Below are 15,157 nucleotides of genomic sequence, written 5' to 3'. Positions count from 1 at the left end.
CAGTGCCTAAATCATTTGGGAGGGGGAGGAAATGGGGATTAACCCCTTCTGGCCCGGAGAGCCCTGACTTCATTTTCTTAATATTAGATACAGGTGTTCTGGGGCATTTGCCTGAAAGGCAGTCATTTATTTCCCATAGTCTTCCATGTGGGAGGTACTTCCAAAACTGCTTATTAGGGGTCATATGCTGTGTTTGACTTGGTTACATTGGGTGCCCCAGAGGGAGAGGGGTTTGATACCGCACCTATATTATTTGAATCACTTTACTGTTATCATTTGTGCATACAGAAGGCATCATTAAAGGGCTATTCTGGTAACCACAGGGTATCCCCCATCTACTGGATTAATCGATAGAGCCCCGAGAGATGCAACCCCAACTTATCCTGCAAACGGGGATCCCTTACATCCCTGTTCTATTTGAACGTCAGGTTGGGCATGCACCCCGCCTCTCCATTGATCCCCTATGGGTTCCGATTCCTGCTGTGCTAGAAATGCCACCGTACAGCGCAGCAGAAGGTCTGAGCGCAGGAGATGTTTTACTGACCCTAGAACCGTACACCACTGGAAAGATCTATGAAATCTCACTGCCAGTGCAGTATTGCAGTCTTAGTCCAGCCTTACCCGCTTTTGTGTAAAACATGGCCTAAAGGGTGTCCCCGACTACTCGGACTTATGACATTAAACATTAGATGGACCAGTTATGTCTTATCCAAGTTAACTGATGATCAGTCGCAGAGAATCTGAACATCTTGACTATACACACCTATCTGTTATTTCTAAGATTGGACAGTTTCACCAATTGGACCATGGCGAAAATGGCTTCCAACCGAAGAACTACCGCAAACCAAAGCACTTGACCAGTGCACTCAGTGGTCAATAAGATGTTTCCAGTTAACCTTTCTCCTCTGCCGATTTTGTGCTATAAGAAGAAGTTCATAGTCAGATGAGGACCCAGTAGTAGATCCTGAGCTTCTCTTGGTGTCTATTTGGGGATTGGGGCTCAAGGTTTGAGAGTTTTATCCAACATTTCTAATGATCTGATCACACACATTGCTTGTAGTTTCTTCATGAATCCTTGTTTTCTAATAGGTTCAAGAGGAGAAGAACCGCCAGAGGAAGAAACACAGATTGACATCGCCACTGTGCAGGATATGCTGAGCAGCCATCACTACAAGTCCTTCAAGGTCAGCATGATTCACAGGCTGAGGTTCACCACAGATGTCCAACTAGGTAAGACCCCATTTATTTACCTGTACAGACCTTTTAGCGCTGTTAACTTAGAGGATGACTTGATCTGTTAGCAAGTTTTCAAGATACTTGCTGTCGGGAAACTTCCTTGCTTTGCCACCAACTCGTCATTGGCTCTTCATTTATTGGTTCTCAAAGTGAGGAGAATTATAGGGTCAGGAGCGTAACTATAATTCATAGGGCCCCTAGGGTAAGAAAATTTTAACAGCAGCATAAGTATCAATAATTAAAGGTATGTAGAATAGCACCGTATCTAAAAACAAAACCGCCTATTATAGCAAAAAGCCACCATATTGTTATTCCCCACAAAAAGGTACAATGTTCTTACATCTTATTGGTCCCTCCTCAACCACTGGGCTGTGGATCTACGTATGCCCATGGTAGGGTGAGGTCACGTGATCATGGTGGCATTTTTTTGGTATGCTTATTTAACCCAATGTCTCTATGTTGCGCTGAGATGGGCTTCTGAGAGCTAATATGGCTGATAATGGTGTCAATCAGACATCTACTTCCTATCCTAGACACTGAAGGCAGGAGAAGTCTGGAGTAGGGACATCTGACCTAACAGGGGAAGCACATAAGGATTATCTGAGGACCTGATGAAGACCCTAGTTCTGGGGTCGAAACACTTTTTACTGTCTGGTGAATTAAAGTGACGTTCTAAACATTGCGTGGACATCTATGCTTCATTTTGGCATATGGAAGCAGAGCTGAGTTAAGAACTGCCACTCTCCCCCTAGACCAGGGATCGGCAACCTTCGTCACTCCAGCTGCTGTGAAACTACAACTCCCAGCATGCAAACTTACTCGGCTGTTCTTGTAACTCCCACAGAAGTGAAAGGAGGATTCTGGGAGTTGTAGTTTCAGAACAGCTGGAGTGCTAGAGGTTGCTGATCCCTGCCCTAGACTTACTGCGTCATTCCAGCTATTGTGAAAGTATAACTCCCAGCATGCTTACATGCTCTGCTCCTCTCAGAACTCTCATAGAAATAAATGTAGCATGTTGGGAATTGTAATTTCACAACGGCTGGAGTGCCGCATGTTGCCCACCCTGCTGTAGGGTGAATACCTGGTACACTTGTAATGGTATTATAGAGCTATGTTCACATCACTTAAAGGGGTTGTGTCAGGAAATATATTCTGCATTTTTTTTTTTCAAACCAGCACCTGGATCTGAACACTTTTGTAATTGCATGTCTTTAAAAAAGTAGTATAGCCAGTGAGCTGTTCAATAAAATGTATCTGTATAGCGCCACCTGCTGTTTGTTCTTTTCCTTATGTTTTTATCCATCTCACTGAGCTGGTTGAACGTTCTTAGTTTGCTCTGTTAGAAGCGGTGGCAGTTACAGGGAGAAAGCTGCAGCAGAAAGGGCACGCCCCTTGAGCTGCCAGGCGGATCTAGCAGAGCAATTTGAGCAATGAATGGGAAGATCTCTGGATCCATGTGAGGTACAGGGCTGGTTCTAGCTTTGTTAGAAAGGTATTGTCATGTACTATATGATGTCTGATTTTAATTTTTACATCATGGCATAACCCCTAAAGGCTAGGTTTGGAGCGTTCCTGGAATACACACCAGATGCTGTTTCATCCAGTGAAGATATAGATATATAAATATACCTGATGTATCCTCTTCTTGTATATCTCTGACATAGGCTTTTAATGTAATGTGAACAGAGCCTCATATAATTTTGCACCGCAGCAATTGTCCGTAATCAGAGTCTCTTTTTCTGTAGTCGTCGGTTTTTTATAGGGCGTGTTGCTAGCTTAGCTGTTTTGCTCATTTGTGTTAGTTGTCCCCTGTTATATGTAAATATGGATTAATTGCCATTTATTGTCTCCAGGTTATGAGCAGCACATACGTCTTTATTTTCCTTTACACAGACAGGAGCATATGGCTATATTTTTCTTATTTCATCGTATATATATTGTTATTAGAGTCTAATGTCTTGCATTTGTCTTCAGTTCAGTGGCCAATTATAAGGGTGTGTTCACGCGTGCTTTGGAGGCTCTGCTTAAGAGTGCCTCCAAAAAGGCAGAAAAAAATAGGGCAGCGTACGTCGCTATTTAATGGAAACCTAATGGGCCACATTATACATAGTCAATGGAAGCCATCGGGCAACGTTGGCAGAAATCCAAGACTGACCTTCTGATAGTAACCCCTTAATGACTGCTGAAACTGGTTTCTAAGGTGGTTATTAAGGGACTTAATAAATAGACCGCCTAGAATAAGCGCTGCACGGGTCTCCAGAAGTGCCGATCCGGACTGTTTAATCCCTTAGATGCCACAATCAGTAGCAACCGCGGCATCTAAGCGGTTACAAAGGGAGCTGACTCCCTCCGTCTCCTATCAGCAACCGACAAATGAGATTGTAGGGTGCCAATGTCTGTGAACGGAAATCTGGGGCTTAATTAAGGCCCCAGCTCTGCCTGCAGTGTAACCTAGCAGGCCATGCCTCTCTGGCACAGCATAGTACTGACCGTGTAATTCTCTGCTGTGCATAAGCAGTCCAGAGAATTATAGAATTGATCAAAAGATCTATTAATAAACTCCCCTTGTGGCAATATTAAATGGTTAAAAAAAAAAAAGTTTTATTAAACAACAAAGAAAATTCCGGGTTAAAAACAAATGCGCCTTTTTTCCATAGAAAAAAACCCTTTCCATGGAAAAAAATTGCAAGAATAAAATTCCCTCCACATATTTGGTATTGCTGCTTCTGTAGTGACTCGCACTACACAATTATTATGCAATTTATCCCGTATAGTGAACACCGTGAACAAAAACGAATAAAAAACAAAGCCAGAATTGCTGTTTTCTATTCGCCACCCAAAAAAATGAAAGCAAAACAAACACAGTGATGAAATGCGTTCTACTCCCCTCTCCCGATCTGCACTGTACTTTTCATGGTACTGATTACATGATACAATATTACTATTTGTAACCCTGTAGAAACCCTATTTCTCGCTAAACCATGTCTTCAGGCTGTAAATATCTCCAGGTATCCGCGGCTATAGGCCGTCTGTCACACAGCACAGACAATTATATCTGGGAAATCTACTTCCCCACAGCTATTGATTCCCAGCCAGCAGAGGTATTGATCACACTCTTTCTGCACAGGTTGAGTGAAGGGAAAAATATATAGAGGGAAGAGACTCCCGCGGACTGCAGTGCAGAAGGTTCACGGTCTGAGGACCTGTGGCCTGGCAAGTAGTCCAGAGAATCTGCTGCCCGCCGTCACACCATCCTGAACTAGTCCGACGCTGAAGAGTAGGATTCATCTTGTCCAGCTTCCTGTCATAATAAGGCCTTATGCACACGGCCGTGTCCCTATTGAGACCCACAAACACACATACTAGGACATGTTCTATAATTTGCGTAAAGCACACATGGATGCGAACAGCGCACAGATGACGTCCGTGTGCTGTCAGTTTTTTTTTTGGGGGGGGGGGGGGGCCCGAAAAAACTTATAGGTCCGTGTGCAATCCACAAAAAAATGTGGATCGGACACAGATACAAAATATGGTTGTGTGCATGAATCCTTAGTAGGTTAATTACTTGACTAGTCTAAGGCCCCATGCACACGACCGTATCTGTTGTTGCGGTCCGCAAATTGTAGATCCGCAAAACACGGATTCTGGCCATGTGCATCCTGAATTTTCCCCTTCCGCAGGTCCCGCACTATGTCCGCAAAATGGACAAGAATAGGACATGTTCTATTTTTTGGGGGCCCGTTGAACGGACATACGGATGTGGACAGCACACGGTGTGCTGTCTGCATCCTTTGTGGCCCCATTAAAATGCATTTTCGATCCGCGTCCGATCTGTGGTTTTTGTGCATCAGATGCAGACTGAAAATGCGGTTGTGCACATGAGCTGACCATATACAGGGAGTGCAGAATTATTAGGCAAGTTGTATTTTTGAGGATTAATTTTATTATTGAACAACAACCATGTTCTCAATGAACCCAAAAAACTCATTAATATCAAAGCTGAATATTTTTGGAAGTAGTTTTTAGTTTGTTTTTAGTTTTAGCTATTTTAGGGGGATATCTGTGTGTGCAGGGGACTATTACTGTGCATAATTATTAGGCAACTTAACAAAAAACAAATATATACCCATTTCAATTATTTATTTTTACCAGTGAAACCAATATAACATCTTAACATTCACAAATATACATTTCTGACATTCAAAAACAAAACAAAAACAAATCAGTGACCAATATAGCCACCTTTCTTTGCAAGGACACTCAAAAGCCTGCCATCCATGGATTCTGTCAGTGTTTTGATCTGTTCACCATCAACATTGCGTGCAGCAGCAACCACAGCCTCCCAGACACTGTTCAGAGAGGTGTACTGTTTTCCCTCCTTGTAAATCTCACATTTGATGATGGACCACAGGTTCTCAATGGGGTTCAGATCAGGTGAACAAGGAGGCCATGTCATTAGATTTTCTTCTTTTATACCCTTTCTTGCCAGCCACGCTGTGGAGTACTTGGACGCGTGTGATGGAGCATTGTCCTGCATGAAAATCATGTTTTTCTTGAAGGATGCAGACTTCTTCCTGTACCACTGCTTGAAGAAGGTGTCTTCCAGAAACTGGCAGTAGGACTGGGAGTTGAGCTTGACTCCATCCTCAACCCGAAAAGGCCCCACAAGCTCATCTTTGATGATACCAGCCCAAACCAGTACTCCACCTCCACCTTGCTGGCGTCTGAGTCGGACTGGAGCTCTCTGCCCTTTACCAATCCAGCCACGGGCCCATCCATCTGGCCCATCAAGACTCACTCTCATTTCATCAGTCCATAAAACCTTAGAAAAATCATTCTTGAGATATTTCTTGGCCCAGTCTTGACGTTTCAGCTTGTGTGTCTTGTTCAGTGGTGGTCGTCTTTCAGCCTTTCTTACCTTGGCCATGTCTCTGAGTATTGCACACCTTGTGCTTTTGGGCACTCCAGTGATGTTGCAGCTCTGAAATATGGCCAAACTGGTGGCAAGTGGCATCTTGGCAGCTGCACGCTTGACTTTTCTCAGTTCATGGGCAGTTATTTTGCGCCTTGGTTTTTCCACACGCTTCTTGCGACCCTGTTGACTATTTTGAATGAAACACTTGATTGTTCGATGATCACGCTTCAGAAGCTTTGCAATTTTAAGAGTGCTGCATCCCTCTGCAAGATATCTCACTATTTTTGACTTTTCTGAGCCTGTCAAGTCCTTCTTTTGACCCATTTTGCCAAAGGAAAGGAAGTTGCCTAATAATTATGCACACCTAATATAGGGTGTTGATGTCATTAGACCACACCCCTTCTCATTACAGAGATGCACATCACCTAATATGCTTAATTGGTAGTAGGCTTTCGAGCCTATACAGCTTGGAGTAAGACAACATGCATAAAGAGGATGATGTGGTCAAAATACTCATTTGCCTAATAATTCTGCACGCAGTGTACATTAGATAAATGTCGGCCAAACCTGACAATTTCATCAGGGACCTGCTGACCATGTAATGTGTATGGGGACCCTCCTGACTCTTCCCGAGGTAGATGCTGGGGGGGATGAGGATTGAGCAGTTGGATTTCAACATGTCTGATCCTTTTGTCCTAAGGGAGAAAAGCTGCTGCCAGCGGCTTTCTCCTGTCTCCCCGTTCAGGACATACAGTGTGCATGTTCAGCAAAGCAATATATGCCGTATGGGGGACTCGGGAGAGAGAACTTCCAGTTAAGCTCTTTCTGAATTCATGCAGAAGGGTCCAGGCCATTCATTGTTTATCAAGGTACAGTGGTACCAGGGACATCCTCCCGTACAGGTGAGAACTGTGCCTGGATTAAAGAGGGTGAGTGCCGTGGTCCAAAGAGTCAGACCTCCACCACGCATTTCAGATCCTGTGAGGTCCCATACCAGGCACAACCATATTAGGATCGGTAGACATCTGCCACAGAGGTCTCATTAGGTGCCTTCGTCACCGATTCTGCCAAAATTCTGCACTATTCAAGCCTTTGATTACTTCCTTTAGGCATTTGCTTTTGGTTAGAATTCACTGTGCATGCGCTGCTAGTTCTCATGGGATGCCTTACCCTAGTAATAGAGGTGGCACACCTAGTGATTCCATTTTGTATACAGTACATGCGCATTCACTAGAATGGTTAAGTGCCTGCTCCATTGGTGCCTTTCATTTGCCAAGACAACTGCTTGATGTGCAGCCAGCTGCATTGCCATAAGTTTTTTGGGCATTATGCGTTGCGATGACATCCCAAACTGAACTAAAATCTGGCTCATATTACAATATGCCTGCATATAATTTAAGGGCATCTGTCAGCAGATTTGTCCCTATGACACTGGCCGACCTGTTACATGTGCGCTTGGCAGCTGAAGGCGTCTGTGTTGGCCCAATCTTCATACGTGCCCACATTGCTGAAAAATATGATGTTTTAATATATGCAAATGAGCCTCTAAGAGCAACGGGGGTGTTGCCGTTACACCTAGAAGCTCATCTCTCTCCACAACTGCTGCGCCTTCTGCACTTTGATTGACAGGACCAGGTGTGATCACGTTTACACTGCCTGGTCCTGACAGTCAAAGTGGAGAGGACGCAGCAGTTGCAGAGAGAACAGAGCCTCTAGGAGTAATGGTAACGCCCCCGTCGGTCCTAGAGGCTCATTTGTTTATATTAAAACATCATTGTTCTCAGTAATGCGGGCACATATGAAGATGGGACCAACACAGACGCCTTCAGCTACCAAGTGCACATGTAACAGGTCAGCCAGTGTCATAGGTACAAAACTGCTGACAGATGCCCTTTAAAGGGGTTTTCTCGCTAGGATATGCCCCCATTGTTTTATACCGCTGGGACCCGCACCTATATCGAGAACGGAGCCCCGAAAGTGAAGGAGAGCGCACTGCGCATGCGCAGCTACTCTCCATTCATTTCTATGGGGCCGCCGAAAATAGCAGAGCGCTGGCTCGGCTATTGCTGTCTGCCCCATAGAAATGAATGGGAGCATGGGCCGCGCATGCGCGACACGCTCCCCTTCACTTCTATGGGAGAGGCGGGGATTAGCGCTTGGTGGTGGACGGACCCCGGGAAATCTGGGGTCCTCCAGCCACAGCGCTCCCCGCTACGTTCTCGATATAGGTGCGGGTCCCAGCGGTGGGACCAGCACCTATCAGACAATGGGGGCATATCCTAGCAATATGCCCCCATTGTCTAAGATGGGAATACCCCTTTAAGTGCAACGTGGCACACATCTGTGCACACGCCACAAGAAAGGCGGAAGAGCGATAAAATCTAGAAGTTTTGTCTCTGAGCATACTTTGATATACCGATGTATTAATCGTCACGATGTGGCCGATTTAGAGATATTGATTATGTGATCGGTAGATGTCCGAGTTACCTGTGTGGACGCAGAGATCCTAACGCTGTGCTTTTCATGCATATTTATTTGACTATAGGTCTCTGTGTGTCCTCCTGGTTCCCATTGCCTTACATTCCAGTCCTGGCATGTATAAAGTAATGCATCCTTGCTCCTTTCTTCTCCATAGTAATTAATGTGGGAGTATATTATGCATTCATAGTGCATTTTGTGCCATAGGGAAAGCGATCTTCACCTTTGCAGCACCCAGTACGGTATATGTGCGCCTTTTCTCGTGTATATACAGGCGGTAATGAATGGACGATGCAGGGACCATCCGGCAGATAACTATAATCGAGGTCTGCACGCTCTTTACATGATAAAAAGGCAGATGAGAGGGACTGGCGCGGCAGCGTTCTCCCACTGCACAACTCCATGCCTGGCCCACTTGCCCCTCGCTGGAAAGATTGATGGCTCTGAGGGTGACCTTGGCTAGGAGCAGGAGCCGGTGATGTATGTACCAGGCTCTCTCTGCTAAATGGGCCCAGATTTGTAGTGCTAATATTCATGGGGACGCAGGCCCAAACTCACTGTGGCTATAAATCAGCGGCCACTTTAGGTGTCACTGCTGGTTTATATTCAGCTACTGTCGAAAAATCACTCTAGGTTCAAACCTCCGGCATCATCTGTACATCTGGAAGAATTTGGTATCTTGCCGTAATTTCTTACCCGTGGAGGAACCTGACTGAGACCATCAAAAGGAACACGTCTTAACCACTTCACTGCCAGCGAGGTCAACCGCGCATTACTGGCTCTCGGCAAGTCTCGAGCTCGAGCGATGAACCAATGATGTTACAGCATACAGGAGGGAATATCAGGGGGAGTTTGTAATAGGATTTCAGCACTTTTCAATTAATTGCCTTTACTCTTAAAGCTGTATTACACTGGGAAATATTTCGTCCGACAATCGCTAACGAGCGGTTTTATTCCGGCCGCCACTCTGCATGTTTGCCGTGCTGCGGCCGGACCTCCAGCCCGCCTCCATTTTAGTGGAGCGGACTTCCGGCGGCACGGTGCACTAGCGGTAGGAACAGCCTGCCGGAGAAGGCTGCCGCTAGTGTGAGACTAGCCTAATACTGCCACTAATAGCCCCATGAACAAGCAATTCAGATTTTTAAGCATGCCGGCAAACCACTAGACAGTATGAGGACAAGCGATGGCATAGTGTGGAGGAGATCACTGCATGTAATAGCCGCAGTCTCCTCCGCCAGCTAGCAGGCGATTGTCGGGAGGGAAAACTGTAATGCAGGCTTTAGTTTGTGTACTGAATGCTGTTGTTTTCTGTTATCAGTCTTGTTTAAAGGGGTTGTCTTATATCAGTAAAAGGCATTTATCATGTAGAGAAAGTTAAAGGAGTTCTGCAGTTCTTTTTATCTGATGATCTGTCCTCTGGATAGATCATCAGAATCTGATCGGCGGGGGTCCGACACCCGGGAACCCAGCCGATCAGCTGTTTGAGAAGGCAGCAGCTCTGCGGCCTTCCGTCTGTTACACTCAGGCCCAGTGACGTCACGACTAGTATCACTGGCCTGGGCGGGGCTAAACCCCATTCAAGTGAACGGAGCTCAGCCCCACCCATGCCAGTGATACTGGTCGTAACGTCACTGGGCCTGAGGGGAAACGGGAGAAGGCTACGGCACTCCTGGAGGGCCGCTGCCTTCTCAAACAGCTGATCGGCGGGGGTCCTGGGTGTCGGACCCCCGCCGATCAGATGCTGATGATTTATCCAGAGGATAGATAATCAGTAGTGTTGAGCGAACTTGTGTTTTAAGTTCGCCGTCTAAAGTTCGGGTTATCGCAGAATCGCGTTATGGATTCTAAATTCCGTTATGGTCCGTGGTAGCGGAATCCACAACGCGATTATTCGATAACCCGAACTTTAGACGCCGAACTTAAAACACAAGTTCGCTCAACACTAATCATCAGTTAAAAAGAACTGCAGAATCCCTTTAATACAAGGCACTCACTAATGTATTGTGATTGTCCATATTGTCTCCTTTCCATCACATTACACACTGCTCATTTGCAGGGTGCTCACCCGTTTTAGTAACTACTTGCAACCCCGTTGTAATAACCATTCTGGAGCATCTATTCTTCTGGCTCTCTGATGTGCCGTTCCTTCATTATTCCTGCTAGAAGATATGAATGTATGGCTAATGGTTTGCAAAGAAGGTCCAGATGGGTGTTACCAGTTGGGGGCGTTGTCCCTGCACAGTGTGACATTATCCAATCAGTGCTGCCAGTGTCAAACTCTGAAGGGACCGGCCCGCAACTGGCACAACATGGAGTCATAAGAATAGATAGAACCGTCATCACATGGGGAATGCAAGTCGTTACTAAACAGACATGTCAGGAGAGGGGACAGATCGTCTTAAAAGGTAGTAGGGGATTTAGAACTGTTACAACCCCTAAAAATATCCACGGTGGACTTTCTGCATTTTAGTAACCTTTAAGGACGTTTGACGTGATTAGATAGATAGAAAATGGTGCGAGGTTTATATGTGAAGTCGTCCAGCAGTAAGATTTCAGTCTCTGTGTGACCTTCCAAGTCTGGTCAGCTCACAGCTTCCGATCACTTCCCTCCGGTGTGGGATTAAATGAAATGCATTTACTCTTTTCTCTGCAGGGATCTCCGGTGAGAAGGTCGAGATTGACCCAGTGACAAATCAGAAGACTAGCACAAAATTTTGGATTAAGCAGAAGCCAATTTCTATTGACTCAGACTTGCTGTGTGCATGCGACCTCGCGGAAGAGAAAAGTCCAAGTAAGTGGCTGATATCAGGTGGTCACCATAGAAGAATACAGAAAAACATCAACACGGAGAACTGGCAAAGTCTTTTGGAAAATGTTGCATTATAGATGCCAGAAACCTCCTTAAAGTGTAACTAAACCTTTTTAAATTTTTCTTTTAAACTGTTCTGTTCTAAATAGCCCAAAAAAGATTTTTGTAATGTACTTTATAAATGAATTATGCTGTTTTCCTACTTAAAAAAGGACACAAAGGCTGCTCTCAGACTCGCAGCGTGAGTATAAGACAGCTCCCGTCCTGACCTCCCAGCACTGCCGGGGTCGCATAGCATGATAATGATTTATGATGCCACGTAACCCTTAGAGGTCTAGAATGTGTTAGATGACGGTGACAGCATTATGTCAGTGTTATCCAATACATTCCAGAACTGTAAGGGTTATATAGCATCCTAAATCATTATAATGTTATGCGACCCCAGCAGTGCTGGGAGGTCAGGACGGGAGCTGTTTGATACTCACGCTGCGAGTCTTATACTCATGCTGCGAGTCCGAAGTGTAACTTTCGCTCGTCTGAAAGCGGCTAAAGTCCTGGATTTTACCTCCTCTTAAAATTATTGGGGTAATTTATTAAGACCTGCGTTTCAGACGCCGGCCTTAATAACCCTTGCGCATGATGCGCCAAAGTTATGTAGAGGCGCCGGCCTCTACATAGCTTATGTGCATCCCCCGGCGGCCTAAATGTACGCCAGCTCACTTGCTAAAACAGGCGTAGAAAATTTTAAATGAGACGGGCTGGCCGGTCTGCCACCTTCCCCGTCCATGCAGCACCCTTTTTTAGACTTGGCGCGAACGGGGAAAGTTGCAAATTCGGCCGCAAATCCCATTTGCAACTGAATCTAAAACGGATGCATGCCAAAAATTGGCGTATATCTAATAATAAATGACCCCCCGTGTTTCTTGTACAGGGCTGAAATGTCAACGCTGGACTGGTGTACAGTTTTAACTTGCTGCCGCAGTGAATGGTGCACAGATCACTGCTCCTGTCTGTGCTCCCCTCAAGCTTGGCTTAATTCTGGCGCAGCACATCGGTGCCCTGTGCTGATGTGCTATGCCAGGATTTAGCTGAGCCGAGAGGGCTCCTGTCTGTGCTCCCCTCAAGCTTGGCTTAACTCTGGCACAGCACATCGGTGCCCTGTGCTGATATGCTATGCCAGGTTTTAGCTGAGTCGAGAGGGCTCCTGTCTGTGCCCGCTCTGCTCATTTCAAGGCTCTTTATAGCACATTGCTACTCCTGTACCGATGTGCTATAGAGAGCCTTGAACTGAGTGGAGCGGGCTCAGACGGGATCCCACTTCGCTCAGCCAAATCCTGGCATAGCACATCGGTACAGGGCACCGATGTGCTGTGCCAGAATTAAGCCAAGCTTGAGAGGAGCACAGGCAGGAGCAGTGATCTGTGCTTCAGTCTATGCACCATTCACTGCAGCAGCCAGTAAAATCCGTCCACCAGTACAGCACTGACATGTCAGCTCTGTACGATAAAGATGATTTTAAGACGGTAAAGTCCATGACTTTTTTGAGTAGGAAAACAGCATAATTGATTAATAAAGTACATTACAAAAATCATTTTTGGGCTATTTAGAATGGTTTAGTTACTCTTTAAAGGGCATCTGTCAGCAGTTTTGCACCTTTGAAACTGGCTGACTTGTTACATGTGCACTTGGCAGCTGAAGGCACCTGTGTTGGTCCCATGTTCATATGTGCCCGCATTGCTGAGAAAAATTATGTTTTATTATATGCAAATGAGCCTCTAGGAGCAACGGGGGCGTTACCATTACTCCTAGAGGCTCTGCTCTCTCTGCAACTGCTGCGCCCTCTGCACTTTGATTGACAGGATCTGGTTTGATGCATTATTCGCTGCCTGGCCCTGTGGAGAGGATGTGACAATTGCAGAGAAAGCAGAGCCTCTAGGTGTAACGGCAACGCCCCCGTTGCTCCTAGAGGCTTATTTGCATATATTAAAACTTCATTTTTCTCAGCAATGTGAGCACATATGTACATGGGACCAACACTGATGTCTTCAGATGCCAAGCGCACATGGAACAGGTCAGACACTTTTATAGGTACAAATCTGCTGACAGGTGCCTTTGAATAACCTGGGATTAATAATCTCAATCCGAAGTGTACAGAGGCGATTAGGCTTGGCTATGAGGCTAACATTCAACACTCTAAGGGCCTGTTCACATTTCATTTTTCGCAAGCGCATATTCCACCCCAAAATTTGTTTGTAAACCATGACAATTCTGCATCCCATTGTTTCCGATGGGAGTCAGTGTTGGCATTTGTACAAGTGGTGGATGTTTTTCTGTGCAGAAAATGGTCAGAAACCACTGCCGGTGTCTGCATACAGATTATTCTCACTGAACACAGGCCAACTCGACAGGCGGATCTGCATCATGCACAATGTAAAACCCAGGCAGAATTTTGGGGGTCTTCTTCTTCGGATTCCAGCATAAAAAAATCTGCCGTGTGAACGAGCCCTTTGGTATATCCACACGTGTCAAGTTTGCCGATCTGACATGTATTTGCTAGAGGCTCCACGACAGAAACCCAGGGCCATCTTATCATTGAGGATTCTCTAAGAATAATTATCCTGCCATACAGGTTATTTTCATTGCAGTCAGATTGTCTGCTGATTTTACACGGATGTCACGAATAATCTGTTCAGAGATCTATGTCCAATTCGAAACATGTGAATGGACCCTTAGGCTACAGAGCGATTTTGGTCATGCAACACGGTGCACGGCCAAATATTGCAGTGTCCTGATGCTACGTTGCAACATGGTGAAAGTGAATGTGCATTTGTGGTGGTCGAAGTTTCAGCAAATCCCAATGCAGCCCCATTAACTTTCATTGTGTTGTGATGTAGCAGTTCAATCCTGCGATCTGTAGCACGACTTGTCATGTGGCCAAAGTCAGCGTGTAGTCCTAGTCTCAGCCAAACAAATGTCTCCCCATTTCTGCTCCAGTCTCCCAGTCACAAAGAAAGAGAGAATCTGCAGCTGCATCTACCTCCTCCCTGTCATCTCTTTACTACTTTACTCAAGCTAGTGTTTATGAGGTCTGAGGAGGCTTCTGAACATGAGGCGAGTAAGGTGCCACCTTTCTCTGGTAAGGTATACTACATAGTTTCTTAAATTCACACGTAATACAGATTTATAAGAAAATATAAGAACAATAGAGAGAGACTCTGCAGCTGCATCCACCTCCTCCCTGTCTTCACTTTACTACTGTACTCAAGATAGTGTTTATGAGGCCTGAGGAGGCTTCTGAACATGAGCAGAGTAAGTTGCCACCTTCCCCTATTAATATATACTACACAGTTTCATACATTCACACGTACTACTGATTTATGCATACAAAAATAAGAACAGTAGAGAGAGAGAGAGTATTTGCAGCTGCATCTCCCTCCTCCCTGTCTTCTCTTTACTACTTTACTCAATGTAGTGTTTATGAGGTGTGAGGAGGCTTTTGAACATGAGGCGAGTAAGGTGCCACCTTCCCCTGCTAAGGTATACTACATGGTTTCTTAAGTTCAAACTTACTACTGATTTATGCAGAAAAAATTAGAACGATAGAGAGAATCTGCAGCTGCGTCTCCCTCCTCCCTGTCTTGTCTTTACTACTTTACTCAAGATAGTATTTATGAGGCCTGAAGAGGCTTCTAAACATGAGGCGAGTAAGGTGCCACCTT

General features: G+C 45.4%; 1 protein-coding gene across 2 annotated transcripts in view; it reads left to right on the top strand.

The window, feature by feature from the left end:
• The window catches only part of MAPKAP1 (MAPK associated protein 1), a 176,781-nt gene that overhangs the window by 137,867 nt on the left and 23,757 nt on the right, over positions 1-15,157 (top strand). For both annotated transcript variants that reach the window (XM_040442681.1, XM_040442680.1), the window contains exons 9-10: positions 1,090-1,230; positions 11,283-11,420. In XM_040442681.1, the coding sequence (XP_040298615.1) occupies positions 1,090-1,230; positions 11,283-11,420 (279 nt within the window). The remainder of the gene's footprint in view (positions 1-1,089; positions 1,231-11,282; positions 11,421-15,157) is intronic.

This window comes from Bufo bufo, chromosome 8 (genome assembly GCF_905171765.1).
Source record: "Bufo bufo chromosome 8, aBufBuf1.1, whole genome shotgun sequence".
NCBI lineage: Eukaryota > Metazoa > Chordata > Amphibia > Anura > Bufonidae > Bufo > Bufo bufo.
This window is presented reverse-complemented; position numbering and strand designations above follow the sequence as displayed.